At 40.9% G+C, this 23,389-nt stretch overlaps 1 protein-coding gene across 5 annotated transcripts in view; it reads left to right on the top strand.

The window, feature by feature from the left end:
* The window catches only part of asic2 (acid-sensing (proton-gated) ion channel 2), a 320,413-nt gene that overhangs the window by 274,431 nt on the left and 22,593 nt on the right, over nucleotides 1-23,389 (top strand). For all 5 annotated transcript variants that reach the window (XM_078950984.1, XM_020705102.3, XM_020705101.3 and 2 more), the window contains one exon: nucleotides 11,684-11,834. In XM_078950984.1, coding sequence (XP_078807110.1) covers nucleotides 11,684-11,834 — 151 coding nt within the window. The remainder of the gene's footprint in view (nucleotides 1-11,683; nucleotides 11,835-23,389) is intronic.

The following is a 23,389-nucleotide window of genomic DNA, read 5'->3' as shown; positions in this document are numbered from 1 at the left end:
TAGCTAAAAACATCATAATTAAAAGACCTCTGGGAGACGTTTCAAAATAAGCAAAAAAGATGATTGGATTGGAATATAAAAATAACAATTTCTTGCAAGACAAAAAAAAGCCAGAATGAATTAAACTTATTAAAACACGGCTGTGGTAGGGCGGTCGACTTCTGATCGCTCATGTGTTAAAGTTTGCTTTGGCAAGACACTGAACCCCACCTTGCCTTTGGTGGAAGGTTGGCGCCAGTGTTCAGCAGCGGAGCCGCCATCAGTGTGTGAATGTGTCAATGGGACTGTGGCTGTAAAGCACTTTGGGCCTTCGAGGAAGGTAGACAAGCGCTATACAAGTAAACGCCATTTACCATGTATTTCTATAGAAAACAAGAAAATTTTTCTTGAAACAAGGGTCTTTTTACTTCATTAAGATTCAAGTTTACAGTGCGAGATTTGAACCAGCGCCTTCTCGTTGCAAAGTCAGAGTGCTAACCACTAAGCCAATGTGCAACCCCGTTATTTGTGCACTTACCATGATATTTTACCTTTAATTTTAAATGGTGTGTACTCTTGTTTACACAAACCAAAGTCCACCATTTAGTCTAAAACTCTATTTTTATGAATTAGTCAATGCATATTTTCTCTAAGAGAGTCGCTCACCTTCTGCAATGTTTCTTTAGGGGGTTTTATACTCAAAACCAAATTCCTTTTAAGTGTTGAACTCTTTCTTTCAGACACAGCTGGAGCCGATAGGAGGGCTTGTTGCTCTTTGGTAGGCCGTGTGCCTCGCCACATGATGATGGATTATACCGCAGCGCTCTCCTGTCTGCCCTTGCGGCCTCTGCTACATGCGCTGAGGTTGACAGCATCCTTCCTGTAACCTCGTGATGAGCTGACAGGAAAAATGAGAGAAGCAGGTCCTTGAAAGCTAATTTGGCTGTGAGAGGAAAAAACAAAAAAACTGAATTAAAACGGTATCCTTGCAAAATGATTCAGGACTCAATCCGACTTTTATCATTACTCTGGCACAACCTCCTCATCTAAATTTGTTTATAGTGTAGGAAATTAGCAAAAGTGTTACATTTTCACTCAAAATTAGTTTTTTTTCCATCACTCCTTATTAGCTTCTTTTTGTATCTGTTTTCTTTTTGTCATTTTTATCTCTATCGGTCATCATCCCGTCCCCTCTGTCCAAAAGCATCAATTTATAGCTTGCAGTGGCGACTGCAATTCTCTGTCTTCTATCACCACCCGCCCTCCCTTGTATGCTGTCCGGTAAAATAAAATATTATGGAGCGTCATGGTAAAATTGCATTAGGGTGCAATGATAAATATGTTCCATAAAACTCCCAACATGTCTCATAAATGGCAGGATTAGTTTAATGTGACAAGTGTGGATGCGGAGGCGCCCAGGTTGTACGGCAAGCCAGAGCGGGTTTGCAGGTTGTAGAAAAATGCTCATAAAGCCAATATGATGATGGAGGTAACTCTGTGTGTGTGTGTGTGTTTGTTTGCGTGTGTGTGAGCATAAACCTGCTCTTTCTTGTGCCTTAAGTCCAGCCTGTCACCTATGCAGTCTGGGTATTATTTATCCTCACAGGGATACAGCTACCCTTATACAGCCCCCATAAATGGACAAAAGTGCACTTCTTTGAAGCTGAAGCCATTTCTTATAAACCTCTTCCATTTTGTCCTGTTAGGTTTTCTGGGAAAAGATTGTCTCCAACCTTTCAGTCTCTGCTACTTTTTCCACAACATATATATATATGAAAACGCCCCTCTCGTGTCCAGGGTCTTGCAGTATCTTAGCTGTTCCTAGCACTGCACTTTTGTGGACTGAGAGGTCTGGGGTCTTTCCAGGGATCTGTTGTAGCCACTCCTCCAGCTTGGGGGTTACTGCCCCGAGTGCTCCAATTACCAGGGGCACCACAGTCACCTTCACTGTCATATATGGGAGAAAATACTCACCATGGATCAACGGTTAGAGGCCAAAATCAAGGCAGCTTGGAGGAATGTGAGTCAGCTGACAGAGGCCCAATGAGGTGCAATGAAAAAGCAAGTACCTCAGAGATACAGCCAGACGCCCATACCTGAAGCACTGGAAACTGCCAAACAAAGACTCCTGGCCTTGATCAGTCGCCTATAGAGGTACACAAGAGACAATGAAGCCAGACGGATAAACAGGCTGTTTGCAACTCAACCTGCAAAAGTGTACACTCAGTGTCAGGGTCAAAACAGCCGAGCAGACACACCAGAGACTGAACAGTACTGGAAAAGCATATGGGACAAAGAGGCAGCACATAACAGCAATGCCCAGTGGCTGGTCTCTCTGAGAAAAGAACATAGCAACCTCCCTGAACAGAATCCAGTAACTATCACAGTGGTAGACATCCAAGAAAGAGTCTCAGGTATGAAGAACTGGACAGCACCGGGCCCTGACATGATACATGCCTACTGTTTAAAGAAACTCACTACACTCCATGAGCGCTTGGCAGCACAAAGGAACCATTTGCTAAGAGATGGGACTCAACCCGAAAGGCTAACGGAAGGGCGAACGATCCTGATCCAGAAGGATCCATCAAGGAGATCATGCATTTTCATTTACAGGGCGTCACAGTTTAAACAGATTTTTAATCTTTCAAACTCTCTTGAGAGTGGGACCACCCTCTTAAATTTGATCTTCCAAATAAAGAGCAATAACCCAAATAAATACTCTCCAAAAACCCGACTCACACCGCCTTTTTGTGTGGTTTGAACATTAGGGCTCGGGCGTGTGTGTGAGGTGCTGATACACGGTGCATGAACGTGATTTGCAAGCTAATCGGCACGTTGGATCCAATATTACACGGTCCGTGATCTCACAAATGCAAAGTGCTCATCATCTGGTCCCTTTGTTTATTGATTTTAACAGAAAAAGAGCTGCCTGCTTCAGCGGATCACATAATAAAATCAAATAACAGAAATCCAGGAGGAGGACGGGCGCAGGAGCCATGTTATCGTGGTAAAGCGCTGAGTGACAGACAGAAAACTTACGACCAGCTTGAGGCTTTGGACATCGTTTTGACAGAAAGAGAAAATGTGTGGAAAAAACATCCCCCCATTTTTAGAGCAAAATACAACCTTTTAGATTTGCATCATGTCCATTTTCAAATAAGCGATAACATAACAGGCCTTTATGCAAGAAAGCAAGGCGAGTTTTAAGGAGAATGCTAATGGAGTCAAACAAAAGGACACATTTAATGGAGACATTCAAAATATGGAAAACTGGAAAAGCATTTCTGAATTTGGTGTTTGTCGTTAATGTTTGGCTAAGTGGTTTATAACAAATATTCCGTATGTGATGAACCCAAAATAATTTTAAAATATACATAATGTTTTATTCATCATTTCTTACTTTACTAGCATTTTTTTCTGTGCTTTCCTCTGCACTTACTTATAGTGCACGTATAGAACCAGGTTTTTTTGGAGTTAAGTCACATGTTGATTGTGTTGCTTTGGCTCACATGCTTTGAAACAAACGGCTTCCTTTTTAGACGAGGAAACCAGGATCTAAGCTGCAGCAATAATTTACTGGCAAAGATTTTCCTCCACAACCATCTCCGCTGGAGGAAATACATCTGACATTATTCAGAAACCGCAGGCTGGAGCTTCAGGGCTGAACAGCTCTGACTTGTCGAGCGTTTCCAATATTTTATTTCCTTCCCCTTTTCTCTGTTTTCCCAGGTTTAGTGCCTCATAAAGCGTTTCGACTCTCAGTTGTACCACAGTTCTTTCCGTTTTCAAAAAAACAACAACATTCTAATTCAAGCACTCATTCATGCACAGAGAAAACACTCACACTGGTCAAGACTGATCAATTGGAGCCATATAACGACAGCCGTGCTTTTGCAGCAATAGAAATCTGTAAATAAAAAGATGAACTTGTTGTTTACAATGCCTGCCTCCTTATGTTTTAATATGAAATAAGCAAAACAATCTATTGTTGCACTTGTCTCAACTGTAAAAGTCATCCTTTTTATTCCAACAACTCTTAAAAATATTTGAATGTTGTGTCAGCTTTGATTAAAAAAGAGTGACTGAGATGGGAATATTCTTCCCCGTTTGTGCCCAAATGTATTTGCAGTTGTTTTGGTTACGCAGGTGCATGTGTTGGAGCCTAATTTGTGGGCGGTTGGTGTTAACAGCTGACCTTTCATCATGACAGGAATGTGCGCTAATGGCCATGTCATCTTTGACTTCCTCCCCGTAGGAGGCACTGCTCAGGCAAACATGCGAGGTCAAGCCAATGTCTGCAGCTCTGGTCTTCCAGACACTCACACTTGCAGCTGTGAATGCTAATGAGACGTGTTTTGTTGGTCAAAAGGCATTTTAATTGGCAGCCAGGATGCATACGATCGCACTTGCAGCCTGGCTCTCGGGCTTCTGGCTGGAATGGGGGAGCTGAGACATTGTTGGCATCAAACAGCTTTGACTTCTTTGACATTTTACACAGCACAACTACACAATTATAATGGTAAAGTTTTCAAAGCAACAAGAACAAATAGAAGATGTACAAAAAGTTGTCACACTTGGTTTTTTTTCTAATATTTTTTATTTGACACCAAACCCACCTCTACGAAAATGGTGTTTTTAACACGTTCTTATCACAATTTTCCTCATGATGGAAGACATATATAAAGAAAATGAAGACTGCATTGCAGTATTTCTTTATCTAAGTGAATCAGAAGCAGATGGGAAAACATCCTATGAAAAAGCCTGGAGCAGCCATGACGTTCAGTAGATGCCACAATCAGAGAGAGAGCTCCATTCTGATCCATCCATTGCAGGGTAATAGACCCATGTAAGTCTTGGTTTTCTTCATTCGAGCTGGCATCTGGCTCAAAAGTGTATGGCTGGGTATGGCATGATATTTCTCGCCATTTTATTAAACCAGAAAGACGTGTAAGCTAGTGGGAAAGTATGCAAAAAGTGGGGATGATGGCAAGTCAGGGAAGGCTTACTCTGCGTCTACAGTCCAGGTGAATTTCTGATGAACGCCTGCTGCTCTGCAGAAATTATGTCCTAGAAAATGACACAGCTTTTTTTTATTTAGGCTAAAAACGGCTTAATCATAATTAAAAGACCACTGGGAACACTTTGAAAATAAATCCAAATGTGTTAGATCTTCTTGTTATGACTCCCTTTATTAAGGAAAGCTTTCCCACTGGATGATGGTGAAAACCTTGTTCCGTCCGGGAACTTGTTGTCTTCTGTCTGACAGTTCCACCTCAGGAAACGGGAAATTGTGAAGGAAGATGACAGGGTCAACAGGGGGGATTTGCAAAGTGACAGAACGCCGCTGTCAATGCTCTGTTAGTGTCTTTGTCTTCCCAGAGATGAAGATGAGCCCAGCTGTCTGCTGGAAGTCTTATGAGATGCTGACCCAACCCCTGCCCTGCCTGTCACACATCATCAGTTAAAGGGACAAAAGCAGTGAAGAATGGGGGAGCGGAGTCCCTCTGAAAGCAATTCTAGCTCCCTTAAAAGAGCCAGAGAAATGTAAAGTTGTTCAAAGTACACATTTGGGAGCTAACTGCTGTGCAAGGAAGTCCATTCTGTTCTTGGTTTGCACTCACACAAACGTTAAACAGAATAGAAAATGACTGCTGGGTAATTACCTTTAATGGTACAGGCTCTGACCAATTAACGAGCAAGTGTTAATTGGAATATTTCAATCTCTGGAGGGTTTGGACAGCTGTTTAAATGAGCTTCATCTGAGGCGTCATTAGAAAATGTTTTTATTCAGAAGTGGGAGAACTTCTGTGAACGTCATCTCAGGGTTCATATTTATCAGTGTGTCAGAACAAATGAGTGTTAGATGTTTGATGACCCCACAAAGGACCAGTATGGAGCTTGTTTTTAACAAAAAGAAGGATTTGGCAACTAGACAGAGCGTATTTCCGACTCTTTGTGGCTACAGGCAGCGTTTTACTTTGAAATATGTCTGTATAAAGTGGCTTTGGCACAACATTTGAGAGCAAAATATTGTGCCAAATATGGTGTTGTCACAACCATAGCATGCAAAAGAAGCTAATATAAAGTCATTAATGTTCCTTTAATGTTTTTTTTAGTAAAAATAACGTATTGAGAACAAACAAGGAGTAAAAACGAATGAGATCATGTAACTCACTGATCAATGATTAGTTTCAAACTAGAAATCAGTATTTTTGCTTTCGGTCAGTAACGTTGTGAAATATTAGGGGATAATTAACTTTTTTTATTTTTTCCAAACATGAGCAAATAGGTGAAACAAAGCAACCATCACGGTTGTTTAACCTTTTAACTCCGGAGCTTTAGGTGTCAATGCTCTTACCGCATTCAATAAATGAATTACTTTTCGACTGGAACTGCGATCAATGTGATTCTGACAATGTACTTCTTTTTAAGCTCAAAGAAAATGTACATCACGTAGACGCATTTAAAAACAATACTATACTTAATATAATTCCTGGATTCGAGGAGAGGCACCACAAGAAAAACAAAATGTGTCATAGTGTGTGCAGATAGAAATTTAAAAAAAATATAAATCTGCAAAAATATAACGTGGAAAATGTTCTGAGAATTTCTGTAATAAAGCTGAAAAAAGTGTTTTCAATTGGGACTGAGGTTTGTTTGTTTGTAAAATTGAACCCAATAAGGATCAGTTGGCTGACGAAAGATGCACCTGCTTGGTTTTTCCATTAAAAACTGCTGGCTTTAGTTACTTTTATTTTCAAATCTGCTTCAAGTCTAACGTGAGAAGACTGACCTTAGAGCCAGATGATGGTCTATGTTGTGAGGGTTTTAAGGGGTGCATTAGATTTTTTAAGGTACAACGTTTCCTGTTTTGCTGAATTGCATTTTACTTTTTGGGCTCTTGCTGGCTCACAGATTTTTTCAGTAGAACTTGTATGGAAGAATTCTATTCTCATGAGAATCCAACTCTTTTTTTTATTTTGAATTCACAACACAGTTTTGTTTTAAATCCTGCATAATTATGTATATGAATCTGTTTCTCCTTTAAATTTGGCAGCAAAAATTCACCTGACAAAGATTCATCTGGAGAATTTACCCACAAATGTGCTGAACTCTTCAGGACCCAGGCCAAAGCAATCGGCACAATGTGTTACAAATTCCTATACATGATTATGCAGAATAAAAAATCTGTGTATTTATTCAATGTCAAAAAAGAATTGGATTCTACATTTTCTTCCATTTTCTTGTGTTTCCTCACACTGTTATGCATCCTGATTGGCTGTTGACCTTGTCAATCTCCGTGCCGTATCTCCTGTAGAGAATGCGTCCCGCCTCCAAAATTTACATAAATCTGCAGTCGTGATCAAATCTTATTTATTCTATTCTGGACTTATTTTTCTATGAAGTTTTGAACTTTGAGTTTAAACAAGAGAGAAAAGTATAAAAATATTTGTCTGTGTGAGTGTGATGGCTGCCTACGCTGCCACCCCATTAGGGCAGTAACCTCCTGCACCACATCCTACATATATCTGTTCACTTTATTTGTTTGCATAGACTTTTAGATTTCTTTTTCAAACATAACACACACATTTGAACATAAAATGTATTAACACGTTTCAGTTTACTTTATTATAATTTGCTTCATTAATTTGATGTAATGCTTTGAGTTACCAGTGCTGAGGGAACCTTTGTTGCTGCTGCTGCCATCTGCTGCTGGAAGCATCAAGTCCGGCCTGACACAACAATGCATGCCAGTCAGCAGAGGCCTTATATTCAGCAGGCAGCTGAACTCTTTTTGTGTTTCTTTACTTTAGTTGCCACTTTGATGGTCCTTAGTTTCATTCATTGTGTATGTTAATTTATCACATGTTGGACAGTAGTTTTGTTTGTTTTCTGTATTTTGTCTTAGTCTTTTTAAGTTCCCCCTTGTGTGTCTAGTTGGTCTGATCAGCCACTATATATGTTCCCTTGTGTTGTTAATTAGGTAGGTCAGTTTGTCTGTCTGTTCAGTTTTCCTCTGTTAAATTTAAAGCTTGAGTTAATTTGGTTACTTTGACCTCGTTTAATGGCCCATTTTTTGCCCATTTACACTTTTTGAAAAATAAATTTAAATATTTTTGATAAAATTGTTTGCTGTTTGCTGCCTTATACTGCTCGGTCCACCACAGTGAGAAAAGTGTATAAAGTGTGCAGTTAGGGGTTTTATAGCCTTAAAACACTATTAATACTACAGTACAGCTGCTCAAGAAGTCATTAAATCATGAAGATTTTAGTTTACTTGATTTTAGTTTTGAAAGAGAACCTAGCAGGCTGGGTTTAAATGAAGTAGGCTCTAATTGTTTCTGCCAGCAGTTCCTACGATGGGGGGCGCACTGTTGTCCACATTGTAATGTTTTTTTTCTGGGTAGAGGCATAAATCCTGTTCTAGTTAGCTTGGAGTGCCACTTGATTTTGATTAACACTTACTCTATTTATAATTACAGTAATCAGCTTTCCTCCTTCAGGCTACATTTAAGGATAACAGCTAGTTTCAGAAAATCCATTTCTGTGCCAAGAACAGAAGCCAAACTTTTCTTCTTTTTTTTTTTAAACCTGTTTCTGCCACTGCTTGACAATTGCTGATGTTGCTCCAAAGTCTGTGATATCCTGAGTGAACTTGAATTCAACAGGCAGATCTGAAGCTTAGTTCTTGCTCAGAGAAGCATTTCCAAAGTAGAATGAGCAGTTAGGCTTTTTGGTTTTGGGAGGTTTGAAGCGCATGTTAATTTAAATACAAATATTATTATTAAAGCTTGTTTAGTTTGATGGTTCTTGCCAATTTGTAAGGACACCAACAACCCATCATGGTCAAAGAGTTTGTCTGATCCCGTATTAATTATTTCTGTTTCTCTTTTGGTTTAACTTTAGGTTTTGAATGAAGCGTAAACACCAAAAGTCTTATTTTAACTCAACCCAAAATGTAAAATATCCAGTGTCTCCACTATGATGTGCATGTTTTAAAATAAAAAATAAAAACAGCATTCCTCTTTAACTAGAGTCTGCAAAATAGACTTCAATTGAAGAAAAAACATATTTTAAATCTTGGTTTAGGTGTCCACTTGGCTCAGGAGTCACAAAAAGCAAGAACTGCTGCATTGGCTTTTATGTTTTGAGTCCTTTTTGGCAACAGACTCTTATCAGAGGGAGGGAGTTAATGCAAACACATGCTTCATCTGCTTACACACACATTTAATTCACTCTTTAGTCAATGTATTTCCTCTCATTTACTTAAGAGAAGCAGAAAGATGTCATTTAATTAGGTTTAACCGGCAAAAATCTGCAGCCTGAAAGGCGCACAATGTTCAATGTAAATCTCTTTAAGAGCATCATTAATTAATCATGGCTCTATTATAGTTTCAGAAGCTGCAGTGTTTTGAACTGGGAGTCCAGTTCAGTGATAGCCACAAACCTGAAGGATCAGATTTAGTAAAACACAAATATAAAAAAAACACCTTAGTCTTTTAGAAACTGCAACGCTACCTGAACTTTGACACGTTTCATTCTGTCGTTGCAGCATTGAAGGGGACAACAGTAATAATGACTATATGTTGGAGTTTTAGTGTTATTTACACACTAATGAAATCAACTCCTCTCTGTAATAGAAGCTTAATCTATTAGTCATAGGTTCCTCTCATCCGTTTCAGACTTTTGATGAGAATGTTGGTTAAAATTAAAGAAGATAAACTTGAGTGAGTGGAGAAAAACCTGGACAAGTGGAGTAGGTTCTCAGAAAAACACACAATCTTGAAGTGGTTGTTGATAAAGAAAGGCTTGTTGTCTTTCCTCTCTGTTAGCTTCTAAGTTTTCTTTCTTTAAAATAAAAGGCTGTGTCTTCATGACTGATTATGTTAAAATTCAAGTGGTCCTGCAGTCTTTGAAAACAGATTAAAAAATTCTAAATCCACAAATAAATCAGGGAAGTTTCTGGAGCTCTGATGATGATTTGTTTCAAACATCCCCTAATAGTCAGTTTTATTCTCCCTTTCAAACGTCTCACCAGGGTGTGTGAACCGTTTCCCCCACATTTGACCCATCTCGTTTTTTTCCACACCTCAGTAGAAGGGATTTTGACTTTTTGAGACCAGCAGATACTTCCTGTTTAGAATCTGAGGGGGGGTTCTTATATACAGTGAATGGCTGAGGGTCAAGCAAGGAGGTCCCCATTTTTAGTCTTTGGAATGACCCATTTGTGCATTTGAACTCTCCTGATCTCAAGACCGACATTTTCACTGATCTGATATCCACAAAATACATAAATTAACATGAGACAGTAGCATTCATAACTGCTGCGTTTGAATGTCAGAAACTGTTTAAAAGAAAGTAGACAACAGTGAAACAGAAGATTAAACCGGGTAAAACTCTCTTTAGGTCTTTTTATTGCCTTTAAAGATGTGTTTCTTTCTTTTTTGTGGAATTTTTATCATGATGGAGATCATATACAAAGAAAAATACGATTAAAACTGAATTTCTGAGTGTTTCTTTATTTAAATCTTTGTGAATCGGGAGCAGGAGGAAAAAATGTTGTTTGAAAAAGCAGCAGTGCAATAGATGCTACAGTTAGCGGTTCAGTTTCTTCTCTGCTTCATTCTGATGGATCCACCTGCAGACATGTAGAACCAGGAATGTCTTTGTTGAATGTTTTCCTTGTCTGAGCTGGAATCTGCCTCTAAACTGTGTGGCTACGATAATGCCCGTCATTTTTGTTGCACCTGTTATGCTGGGTTGGGGTTGTGAGGGGGTGTAAGCTAGTAGGAAAGTATGCAAAAAGTGGGGATGATGGGAAGTCAGAAAAGGCTTACTCTGCGCCAGCAGTTCTGCCCACAACTCATGGATGAATTTCTAATGAATTCCTGCCGCTCTGCAGAAACAATCTCCTTGTTTTTTTGGGCTAAAAACAGCATAATCATAATTAAGAGACCATTGAGAGCACTTTTTTCAGAAAAAGAATTTGCTTTCATCCCCAAATAAAAAAAACAAACTAAAAAAGCAGCATTCAAATATCTTGTACATTTTCAGATTTTAGAAATGTTTGAAGTCCACTTTGTCATAATCCTCTTTAATAAAATGCAGGGGCGGTTATGGGGAGCAGAACTAATAGCTCTAACTATCCTTTGACTCTGTATCTCCTATTTCCAGGATAATCAAGGACAGCTAATGCACATTTTTAGAATTCATTGAAGATGTTTGGCAATATTGAAACTGTTTCCATAAAAAGAAGATGTATTTGTCCTTTCTTTTTGTAAATGATCGTGGTATTCAAATTATGTTCATCTCTATACAAAGTATGTTTATCTCTGTTCCTTTCTAGACAGGAGGAGAAAACAAATGAGTGATTTCACAGAGCTGGAGGTGTTTTTCTGTGGCAGAATGAGTGAAAATCCACAGAAACAACAAGAACTAAACAATGTTTGGTCACAGCAAACTGTTGACAGCAACACGTTCACCAGAGACACTGATCATGTTCAGCTCCAGCATTCAGTTGGAGCTTTTTCTTGTCATCTTTTTTATAGATATTTTGAGTTTTCAGTGCTGAACAGACTTCCCTTAGTAATGAGAACAGGAAACGCCTGGGATCTGGTTTCCTGGTAGCACAATGTCGGATTTATTTTATTCTCACGCTGTAATTTGAAAATAAATCCCATAACTGCCTCCTTTCTACTCCCAGGTGTTCACCAGATATGGGAAGTGCTACATGTTCAACGCAGCTGAAGAAGGGAAGGATCTGCGCACGACCATGAAGGGAGGGACAGGAAACGGGCTGGAGATCATGCTGGACATCCAGCAGGACGAGTACCTGCCAGTGTGGGGGGACACAGGTGAGTCTCTCCCTTTTTGCCCCTTATCCTCCAGCCCATTTCCTCCCTGCCATGTCACAGTCCTATTTCCAGATAAATAGTATTCTGAGTTTCTGTAAAGTTCTCCTTTACGTTCATGGAAATCAGGCTAAATTTATTCCAGCGGCAAAAAAAAAAACCTTCACAGTTTCTGCTGACAAAGTCAAGAACTCCAAACGTCTTGCTCTGCACTTTTTTTTTATGGCTTGCAACCACCACAGGTGACATCTGGTTACTTTGTGTTACTTTTACCTTCCACCCTAACATGAATTGATTGCATCTGTGCTGTGCACCCATGCAAAGCTGACACTTCAGATTTATCTACATGAGTCAGTCCTTCCTGTTCTTGTCTCCAGGCTAGTCGAGTGTCTCTACTGTGAGATCTTCTTTTGTCATCACGAGTTGCATGTCTTGTCGCGTAACCTGTCACACGTGAAACATTTCCTCACAGCCTGCAGTGTAGTTTGATGCAATGCTGTGCAAAAGTAATTAGAGATTTCGGGAATTTTTTGAAACAATATTTGCTCCCACTGTGTTTAGTTTTGTTCTTTTTAATATATGCAATCTTTTGATAAAACGTCTTCAGGATTATCTACGGAGCTGGTTTTTTTTTTTTAAAGAACAAATTATGTCATAGATTTGGTAGATTTCATTACCGTGACCTTAAAGAAACTATAAACTTAAGCGTTAATCACAAATGCCCTAACGGGTGGATAAGAGCTGTTTCTGGACAAAGAAATAAACAAACCTGTAAGGTGGCATGTGCAAAATAGCAAAGTCGTAAACCATTTGACGAAAATGTTCATGCACATTCTATTCTATGACCACGTCACAGAACAAACACTTAAGTAAGTAAGGGTGAAGTAAGGGAGATGCAGGAGTGTCGTACGGATTTTTAATTTTTTTCAGCCCCCCCGAAACCCTGCAGACTGTGTGCTCCTTGTGTGCAGCCTGACTTTTAGAAATGAGGAAATTAGACAGAGTGTAATTTGTGTGGACATCCCACGGGCACTTTTGTATCACGTGCACATCCTGTGTGTGCAGCTTTTGCTTGTGGTAAGGAACTAAAACATGCACCTTACCAAGGACTAGAGAGTAGCGAAAGGACACCATATGACAGCATCACCTGTTCATCATAAGTGCATGCACCTCAAAGTAGGCTGAAGCTACATTCACGTCACCCCCTGCAACGCAAGTTCAAGCAGCCACTTCCAATAAAAAGTTATGTAAACATGCGTATATGCGCATTTCAGCCCTCTCTCTGTCATGTCTATGTGTTCACCGGGCTCTACGTACAAACACACGGCCATTTATCGCGCAGGTCAAATGTTGACCAATCAGGGACTCCGATTTGGCAGTGATGTTTGGATGCCATCCCTTTTTATTCACAGTAGTATCAACCGTTTGGAAATTTATCAAGGAGGAGAAATGACTTATTGCATTTTGTGCCCGGATGGAATTCTATGACACCAACTCTTTCATATGTAAGAATAGAGCTGTGAAAGAAAAAGCTTGGAGCAAGATCAAGGAGGTTTGCACCGCTTCAACATTTCAGATCAATCTTCTTCCAACTGTAGTTGGTGGACATGCGCTAGTAAAAAGTAGAAAAAATAAATGAAGATGAAGCCCCTCCTTGCTTGTACAGTGTGAACAGCATGGGCTAAATACCTGTGTTTAGTTGTAGTGATGATGCTTCATTTTCAAATCCCTTTCAACTCTCTTTTAAATCCTCCATGTTGCTGCGAGAAGTCAGGCCTCTCAGATTGGGAGGCAGTCTGGCAGCCCCCACTTCTGAGGTGCAGATCTGTGCGGGGGTGTCTGCAGTTACCCAGCAAAAGCAAGTCTCTCATCATGGCTCTTCATGTTACTCATCAAACAGGAAAGCATTCTCCCAATCCTAATGAACACAACTTAGAGGATGCAACAAAAGTGGGACAAAACAGACAAAAGTTTGAGAGGTGCGAGGAAACAGATGGTTGCCTGGATACACAGCTCACTTCTTTCTCTCAAACTCCAAACTGACGGAGAAGCAGAATAGATTGGATGTGTCTGCGGCTGCCGGGGAGATATTTTTTACATATTCTGTCAATAAATATGCAAAGAATGTCAGGAAATCAATCCTTTAATGCGATCAGGACAGAATCAGGCCATCGTCTGTCTCCAAGCGATTGTCCTCACTTTTTCATTATCTTGATGACGCGGAGGCTGTGAGGCTGCAGGGTGTAACCTGTGCTTCCATCTATGCTTGTTGTTTCATGTTTCAAAGAGGCTATGGATCCGTTTTCAAAGAGAAAAAAAACATCCCATCGTGTAATTGTTGCATATAAATATGATGTAATTGTCTCTTCCTGAAGAAAAAAAATGTATTAACTCTGTCTCAGGATTACCATTGCAACAACACATCATCATGTAGGGTAAAACTAACCTGTCTCACGATGGTCTAATCCCAGCTCACGTTCCTTATTAGCTAAAGATAGGATTTGAATACGTTCCAAAAACATATTCAGTAGTTTTTTGGGGTTTTTTTGTGCTTTGCAGCAACAAATGTTTGATTATCTAAAAATACCCATGGTGGGTTTTTTTTACATTGAATTTCTAACAGGAGATTTGTACCTCAAAGGAAACCACATCACTTTGAGAAATCTCCAATCCTCACAGATAGTCCTCATTGGTGACGGAACACCACCAAACAGCACAGCAACTCAAGCACACATCAGACAGAACGTGTCCAAAAGGAAGAAACGGATCCTTTTAAACTGTCTTACAATAATTCCACAGGTCCAGATCTTCCTATACAAAAATGATCCATCGCACAGAAACCCCTTTGAACTCTCTGGAGCTTCAACACACTTCAAGAGGCTTTGACAGGATTTAACTTTGCACAAAAGTTTTTGTCTCAGAAAAAACAAAAAAGTTAAAGAGCTTATTTAGATACTACACAACCTTTATGACATTAGTCTAACATTCAAGCTGTTATTTAAAGGAGACCTTGTGGATTTCTCGGCTAAATAACTTCCAATAGTGATGTATTTACAATTATATTGGTCTAAAGGGACAATTCCAATTGAACCATGTTTCTAAGAAGCATTTTGCAACATTTTCTTTTTTTCAGAAGATAATTGCGCCTAATTTTTAGACAGTTTTGATTTTTTTTAAGATGTCCAAGTATTGTGTTTGCATAAAGGACCACAGAGTCATTTCTTGTTTCTTCAAAACATACTTATAGATATGATATAATATAATAAATAATGATATTAAGCGTATTTTTTCTAAAAAACAAACAAACAAGAGCTTTTGCATACTTTTTATGCTTCAAAAAGAACAACTTTTAAAACAATTCATTTCAATTTTATTTCATAAATCCCAATATTACAACAATAGTCAGCTCAATGGGCTTCAAACTGCAAGAACATGAAATCAGTCATCAAAAACAATAGCTAATTGCTAAAATAAACTAAACAAACTAGGCTAAACTGGGCATCCCTGCCCTTAGACTTGGTACGGAAAAACTCCCCCAAAAGAAAAAAAGAAAAAAAAAAACAGATTCCAGGAAAAAAAAGAGGAAAACTCAGGGATGTCCACATGAAGGAGGGATCCTCCCCCAGGATGGACAGGCGAGGTACCAGTACTGTTAGAGAAAAATTAGCTTACCGGTACCTAACTCTACAACTACATGTTTGAAGCAGACAGGCCTCGTCCAAATGGAACTGGTGGGCGGCTGAGGCGAGCCAGAGGAGAGTTCCACGGCCAAGTACATAAAAAGGAAAGAGGCACTGGATAGAATAAAAGATAGAAAGGGTAAGAACGAACAAATGATAAACCATAAAGCCATAAAATACATAAAAGTCCAATAAATAAATAAATAATTAAGCTAAATTAAAAAGAAAGTTATTTAATTTAAATTTAAAAACCTCCACAGACGCAGATCCTTGCAGATATCCCATAGACTTTAGCCTTTTGTTTGGGTCCCGCCACTCTTAGTTGAGAGCTGGGGACACAATCACACACCCATGCACATCAGGGACAATTTAGAGCAACCAATTAACCTATGAAGCATGTTTTTGGACGGTGGGAGGAAGCCGGAGTCCCCGGAGGAAACCCAAAATCTGTCAGTTAATGACGTTTTACTTCCAGTCCTTTTTAAAACATTTTTTTTTATAATCCTAAACATCACGAGTTCAGCTGGGCTGTGTGCGCTCATCGTCACAAAACAAACTCTGGAAGTTAAAACAGTTGAAACCTTACCCTGCTGTTCACAGGATTCTTAAAGGAGGGATAGATTTGTGCAGTTATATCACTGTTTCATCATTTTTGTGTGAGTAAAAGCAGATTTTAATCATTTTTCTTCACCCTTGTGCTCGGTAGCTGTAGCTCACTCCTGTTATTGATCCCCTCCTTACACCATACAAGACTTTGATCTTCTTTGTTCTGCTGCCATTCTCGCCAGTTTTTTTCCAACAAAGTCAACATGGTTCATTTCATTTACAGCTTCAAGACTGTGTAGGTAAACACTTCTGCCACCAATGGCAGTTTGAGCTACCTGACCCCCTCCTTTCTGTTTTCTATTTTCCAATAATTAGCTATCCATCACGGTGGGCTTTGGCCCCCGTTTTACGTGGCAAAAAGGCAAGTGGAATCCAACAAGCAGTTGAGTGCACAATAAACCCGCGGTGTGCTGCTGCCATTTTTCTGTCTGCGGCTGGTAAATCAAAGAGACGCTGAAAGCCTTTGCAAGTGGGGCGGGCTGGGGCGCTGCGTGGTCCTCTGGGCTTGGGTGTGGGGGTGCGTGGTGGGGGGGTGGGGTGGTGGTCTGGCTTGGCTTGGGGGGGTGGTCCCTTTGCCTGTGCTGGGGGGGGTTGGCGAGGGGCCCTGCTCGGGTGGGGGGGGCCCAGCGGCGCCGAATAGGCTGCCCATCTGCACCTGGGGCTGGGATCGGCCCTTCCCTGGCTCTGGGACGGGACGGGACAACCCTCTCGGGGCCCCCGGTCGCTCTGGGTGTCACCCGCTTCGGCTGCGGGGTCTGGGGTGGGGTGGGGGGCTTGTCGGCCCTGTCCTGTGGGGGGGCGTTCTGGGGGGGAGGGGGGGCCCATTATTAGTACGGGTCGGGGGGGCTAGCGGGTCGGGGTCTCCGCTGAGGCAATCAGTGGTTGCCTCGGCCGGTTGGCCTCCTCGGTCCCGTCGAGGCCTGACCAGAGCTCTTCTAGGGCCGGCGTCTGGGGGTGGGGGCCTGGGCTTGCTCCGGGGGGGGGCGACGCTTTCTGGCTCCTCTCTCTCTGTGTGGGGTGGGTGGTGCCGGGCCTGGGGTGTCGGCGCCTCCGGGGGTGGGCCCCTGGGCTGGGTGGCCCTGGCCCCTTTGCTGGGGGTGGGCTGGGGGACGGCTGTTTGACCACCGGGGGACAGTCTACCAGCTGTCCCCAACTTACCCCCTTCCTTATATAACCTCATATTAGGGTGAGGGGGTGGGGGGTCTAGCCTGCGATGCGCCTTGGGGGGGGGCTACTTGGGAGTGGCCCCCCTCCTATGGTTGCCGTATGGAGTGGGCCCCCCCTCTTTCGGTTTTATTTGCACCTTAGACATGTAGGGTCCTTGGTAGGGGGGGTGCTTGGACATCACTGCAAGCAAGCAGCAGATGTCCTCCTGGCACCCTACCCGCCAATTTTAACCGCACCTTAGACATTTAGGACCCCTTGGTGTGGAGGGTAAGGGGACATCACTGTGAGTAATCAGGAGATGTCCCCTTAGTGCCCTACTCGCCAATTTTAACTGCACCCCCCTTAGTACACACACCCCTCCCCCTTCAATATATACATTCTAACATAAACACACACACATGCACACAAACACCCTCTCAAACACCCATACACGCACACACATTTTACAAGGAAGGTGGGACCTGGGTCCATCTGTCCCCTACCCCTTCCCTGGTGGGGGGTGCGGGCCCCTTGGCGATGGCGGCCGTGTCCCTTGGGTGCCGGCTCCCTGGGCCCGGCGGTGCTCTCTCCGCGCGGTGGGGGGGTTCATATTACACCTGAGCCGGGGGTGTTCGTGTCCCTGGGGGGTGGGTCCTGGTCCTTGCCCCTGGGCGCTGGGCCTCGCCAAACTTCCAACATGGCCGAGCCTGGTCGGGCCATATTTATAACATCCCTTGTGGGCCGCCCTTTTTTCCCCGGGGTTCCCCCCTCCTGGGCGGGGGCGGCGGGCCCCTGCCTTGCTCCTACCTGGACCAACCGTGGGCCGGGTGGGTGGCTGCCTGGAGTGCCGAGCGGGTCTCCCTTGGGGGGTCCTGGCTCGTACCTGGGGTCGGGGCGGGGGGATGCCCGGAACTCCTGGGTGGTGGTGGGGTGCTCGTCTGGGGCTGTGGGCGTCCCTCTCCGGTGGGGCCCTGCGTTGGGCTCTTCCGGCGCGGCGGGGGGCTGCTTTCCTGGCTGGGCTGGGGCGGCGCTCTCTTTCCCTCTGCGCCTCCCTGCTCTCTGGCTCTGGGGGCCTCGCGGCGGTCCTGCTGGCCCTGGCCTGGGTGGCGGTCTTGGTCACCCGGGGGGCGGTTGTTCCCTGCCTGTTCCCGTGTGGCGTTGGGGGAATTCCGGCTGCCGCTGCTGCTGCGGCGGGGGTATGGGTGTGGGGGTGGCTGGGCGCTCCTCCTCCTTCTTTTCACATTCCACCATCCATTTTAGAAGAACATAAACACTCACCTGAGCACAGGTGTTAGCTCACCTTTGCACTAATAGTTTGCATGATTGAATGAATGAAAGATTTCACACTAGTTGGTTTAAAGGCATAGGTATGCGTTCGTGAACACTATCTGTTTTGTGTGCATGTTGACATGTGGACATTTTTGCGGCTAGCAGGTGTGTTAATATTTGAGTGTGTGTGAACAGGCCCCGCCCTTTTTTGTACTACATTTGAACCGTACCGTAACGATAAACAACCAGTAAACCTGTCTGCTCTATGCTGCTTTATGGTCTTACCCCCCTTCCCCCTCCTATTATCACCCTCCTACCCCCCCCTCTCTCTAACGTCCCTCTCTCTTCTTCCCCTCTTTCCTTTTCCGTCCGGTCCAACACCAAAGATTTTCAAACATGATTGAAATTAATAAAGTTTGGCCTCAATTACAAAAGGGGTTTATTCAGACATACCTTTGGTTTGTCTGAAGATGAATAACCCCTCTTGTTAAAATAAAATATGTCCAACACAAGAGGCCCTCAGCTCTCATCTGTTTGCCTAGCTGTTGGACAGGACAAGTTAAAAAAAAAGAAAAAAAAAAAAAAAAAGAAAGCCTTTGCAGGAGCGGGCGTGTTTGCTGAACATCCTGAGCCGCTCTGCTCTTCTTATCTCCTCCATGTGATGTTCTCATGCGTTTCATGTGTGACAAACAACGACACGTTGAAGGTTTTAAGCAGCATTTCTCAGCAAACAATAGTTTGTTTGTATTTGAAGAGCAAAGACGAGTTTTTCTTCACATTTCTATTTGGGAGAACATTCCCAAATATCCTGGTTGTAAAATGTTGGAGGTTTAGAGCCGATACATGCAGATAGCATGTTCTCCAATACAAATGTCAATATTGTCAGTTTTAGACACTAACAAGCAATTAAAATGCAGTTATGTAACAGCTTTAATTAAAAAGAACACGCTGCATAAAAAAAGTGAAATGAAACATGCTTTATTTTTTTTAAATATGGAGAGCTAACTTACTGTACTTATAAAATATAAATAATAATAACAATGATAAATGTTAAAGCAAACTTTTGACAGCTATAGGACTGAAAACTGTTGAGAAATGTTTTAATAATCCCATAACTGTGTGATCTAATAATATTTTTTGTTTCTGTAAATGTGACATACTGTGTTTTTACATTTTTAATCATGGCACCAAAATCTTTAAAGACACTTTGAAATATGTGACCAAACATAAAAAAATACCTTTTGTTTGGGTTTAACCCCTGAAATTCATTTAATTACAAATAATATATTCATATAAGTAATAGAAGCCTGTACTTAATGCAACACAGACTATTTATGCTCTAATATTCAAGGAAACAAAACATTTTTTAAATGTGAGTCATTTGCGTTTTTGTTTGAGTGCATTATATGCAAATGTTTGTGTAACGCTTCTCAGGTTATGGGACTAGACGCAATAATCAGAATTCGTCTCAGGGAGCCCAAAGTATGTAAATGAAAACAAGACAGCGATGAAAGTAAAAGGCAATCGATTGTATTAACAGAAAATAGACATTTAAACAATACAAAAAAACAACAACAAAAGGAACCGGGATATGGGTCTGAGTCCTATTGAGTGGTTTCCAAAAGTCTATTGGTTGGGATGTAGTTGAGGTTTGCTGCAGGTGAGGAGTTGTTATTGAGGGTGGAAGTATCAGGATCTCAGATTTGGGTAGCTCGCCATCAAGTTGTAGATCAAAGAATACATAACAAAAACCTGACCAATGAGCAGGTCTCTTTGGGGTTAGTTAGTGTCCAAAGGTAAATGCTGAGGTGTCCAAATATGTTCGTATTTGTTTGTATTATTCGTAATATGTTTTAGGCGTCCTGGTGTGGCCACAGCAGCAGCAACAGCTGAGAGCAAGAAGCAGCCAACAGGAAGCAGGAAACAGGAAGCAGGAAGTAGCAAGCAGCAAGCAGGAAGTGCACCAGCTGACCAAGAACTTATATACACACCAGGCCTCTCACAATAAGGGCGGGGCCAGGTGCTCACAGTTAGTCTGATAGCTTGTCTGATGCCAAGGGGTTACATTTGCTTCAGTTTTTTTTCAATGTAAGGTGGATTTTTTTATTTTCATTATCTTTGTGCTACTGATAAGAACTAGATTATGGCAAATATATTAAAAATACATACAAAAATACAAAAACACAGTAGTGGTGTAATTATATTAGTTTGCTTCTTTCCACTTCCTGTCAAGCAACAAATCAAACTCTGCTTGACTTTATTTAATAATCATTATATTTAATGACTGTTATGTAACATGTGTTTACTGCATCACTACAAAAAAACTCTATATAATTGTGAGTAATTACACTATTAAGATTATCTTCATTTTTTTTCTTTATTTTCTTATAAATATTTGACCTAATATTTAAAACAGGTTTGATACATCTGAGTTTTGAAATTTTGAAATTGTCAATTTTTTTTAATTCTTAAAATTAAACCACTACAATTACATTTAAAACAAATGCATCTAAATATGAATTAGGATCCTCTAAAGCCTAACTTTTATTTCTGTTTATAAACTGAAGGACAAACGACAGTGAGACCAAATTCTTTGGGCGTGTAGCAGCTTTGATTTGCACCGACGTTTGCTTCACACCCAGTCCACTTGGTTAACTCGATGATGAACCACAGCGCAGAAGTGAACCAATAATGATAGTTTAGCTTATACTATACCATACTAGGAGATTTTGTGGTATATTTGCACCTAAAAAGGAAATATTGCTGTTGTTGCAAATTCTCCTTTTTCAGTTCTAAGCTGTTTGCATTTTTTTTCCTTTGGTTGTAATCCATTTCACCTCTGAGAGCATCTTAAAGCCAACCTGAACTTCAGCGGACACTATATTTATTTAAAAACAATCAATTTAGGCAGGTGACTGTCATCCGGTAAGCTTTCATATTTAAACTAGAAACTCTGAATTCACTGGGGTTTTTTTTTCTGATCTTCCAAATACTGAAAATAAAGAAACGGGTGATACAGAGACGAAGCTATGGTTTGGTATATGCTGGAGCATAAAAATGTAAAATAATAATGTACACACTATTTGAGTATTGCTGTACATCTAGACCCCCCTTCTATGTGCTCACGTCACACAGAATTAGTTAAGTGCTTACGAAGAACAAAGACCACATTAGAAAATCTGAATTATTGCAGTTCATTGTGCCATCACAGAGATTTATAGCATCCTAAGTCATCTGCTCATCTCACTTTGCTGAGTCATTCTAAAGCAAAGGGATAGAGGTGGTCATGAAAGGGTTTTAACAGGAGATTTATGGGGAGAACTGATGCAGCTGAAGCCATGTGAGGCATCAGGAACAGGATGACCTGTTGATGAGAGGAACTCTACTCTACTATCCTTGTTTGTGCACATATGCAAACAGTGAAAAATCAGTGCATAAATGCAGATGACTTATTTGTTCCCTTAGCAACAGATCACTGCCACAGTCTCATTCAGAGATGTTTTATATAACTAGTTTAAAATGACAATTAAAAACATATATATAAATAATTTACTGATAAGCAAACCTTTATTTATACTGTCATACAATAGATTTACATTAAAGTCGGAAGTAGCTTTGAAATTCCTGTAATTCTTTGCGTAAACATTTTCATCGGGTGAATAGAACATTAAGTGTTCTGTGCTTAAAACATGCTCCTACTCACCTGCATATAACATTCTACACTCTTCAAGAAAACACATGTTTATAATAAACAAGTGAAATACAGGGAAATGGCTGGTTTCTCTGTAAATTAAATACAAAAAACGTCAAAATAAGTGTTTTACAGACCCACTCTGATCATATTTTGATCTATTTTCAAAAGGTTCCCAGTGGTCTTTTAATTAGGATTATGCTGTTTTTATCCAAATTTAAAAAGAAAAAAATGTTTTTAAAGGACAAAGCTTCTACAGAGTGGTAGGAGGTCATTAGACATTTGTCTATGAGTTGTGGCCAGGACCATTGGTGCAACCCCGCCCCTACTTCCCATTACCCATCTGTCTACACACTCTCCCGCTACATTACAGACCCTCACACCCCCAACCTACCCTTATGGTCAAACAAAAATAGTAAGCAATATTGGAGCTGTCTAGATGTCAGGTCAGACCAGGAAAACAAAGACGTAAATGCACAAAGGCACTCTATTTCGACTGATAACACTTTAAATTAAGAAATACTCAAAAACACAGATTTACTCTTATTTTATACATAGATATAACATATATATGTATATGTGTTTATATATCTTGTGACAAAAATGCCACAAGAACATGTTAAAAACACCAAAAACACAGTTTTCATCAGAGTGGGTCTTTAGAGATGTGATATGGAGCATATTTGCATTAGGAACTAATATTTTTAATTCTCCTTTAGGAGGTGTGGTTATTTTTCTGTTTAATCCACACTTTATACAATTACAGCAGCTAATCTCTGGAAAATTAATATTCTATTGTGCTGAAAGCACTGCTATGTTTACACTCCTTGATGTTCTTTTTAACGACTGAAGATGTCATCAAGTCAACCTATAGATTTTGACGAATAAAAGGGATTTTATGTAAGTTCTGCATAATGAACACTTAGAACTAAATGTAGTGAAACCTTAAAGGTTTTTCATGGAAAGAAGCTGAATCCTGCACCAGAATTTTCTCATAGGTTGCCATGGATACATCGACATTCAAAGCACAAACACCTTCCTCCTTGGACAAGAACCAACCTGATGATTTTGCCTAACGATTTGTCCAATAATGACCAAACGGCAGGGGAGTTTGGGTAAATTAAAAAATAAAATGAATGATTTTAATTGTTTGACTTGGATCTGTT

The sequence above is a fragment of the Oryzias latipes genome, chromosome 8, assembly GCF_053564925.1.
Source record: "Oryzias latipes strain Hd-rR chromosome 8, Olatipes_Hd-rR_3.1".
In the NCBI taxonomy this organism is placed as follows: domain Eukaryota; kingdom Metazoa; phylum Chordata; class Actinopteri; order Beloniformes; family Adrianichthyidae; genus Oryzias; species Oryzias latipes.
This window is presented reverse-complemented; position numbering and strand designations above follow the sequence as displayed.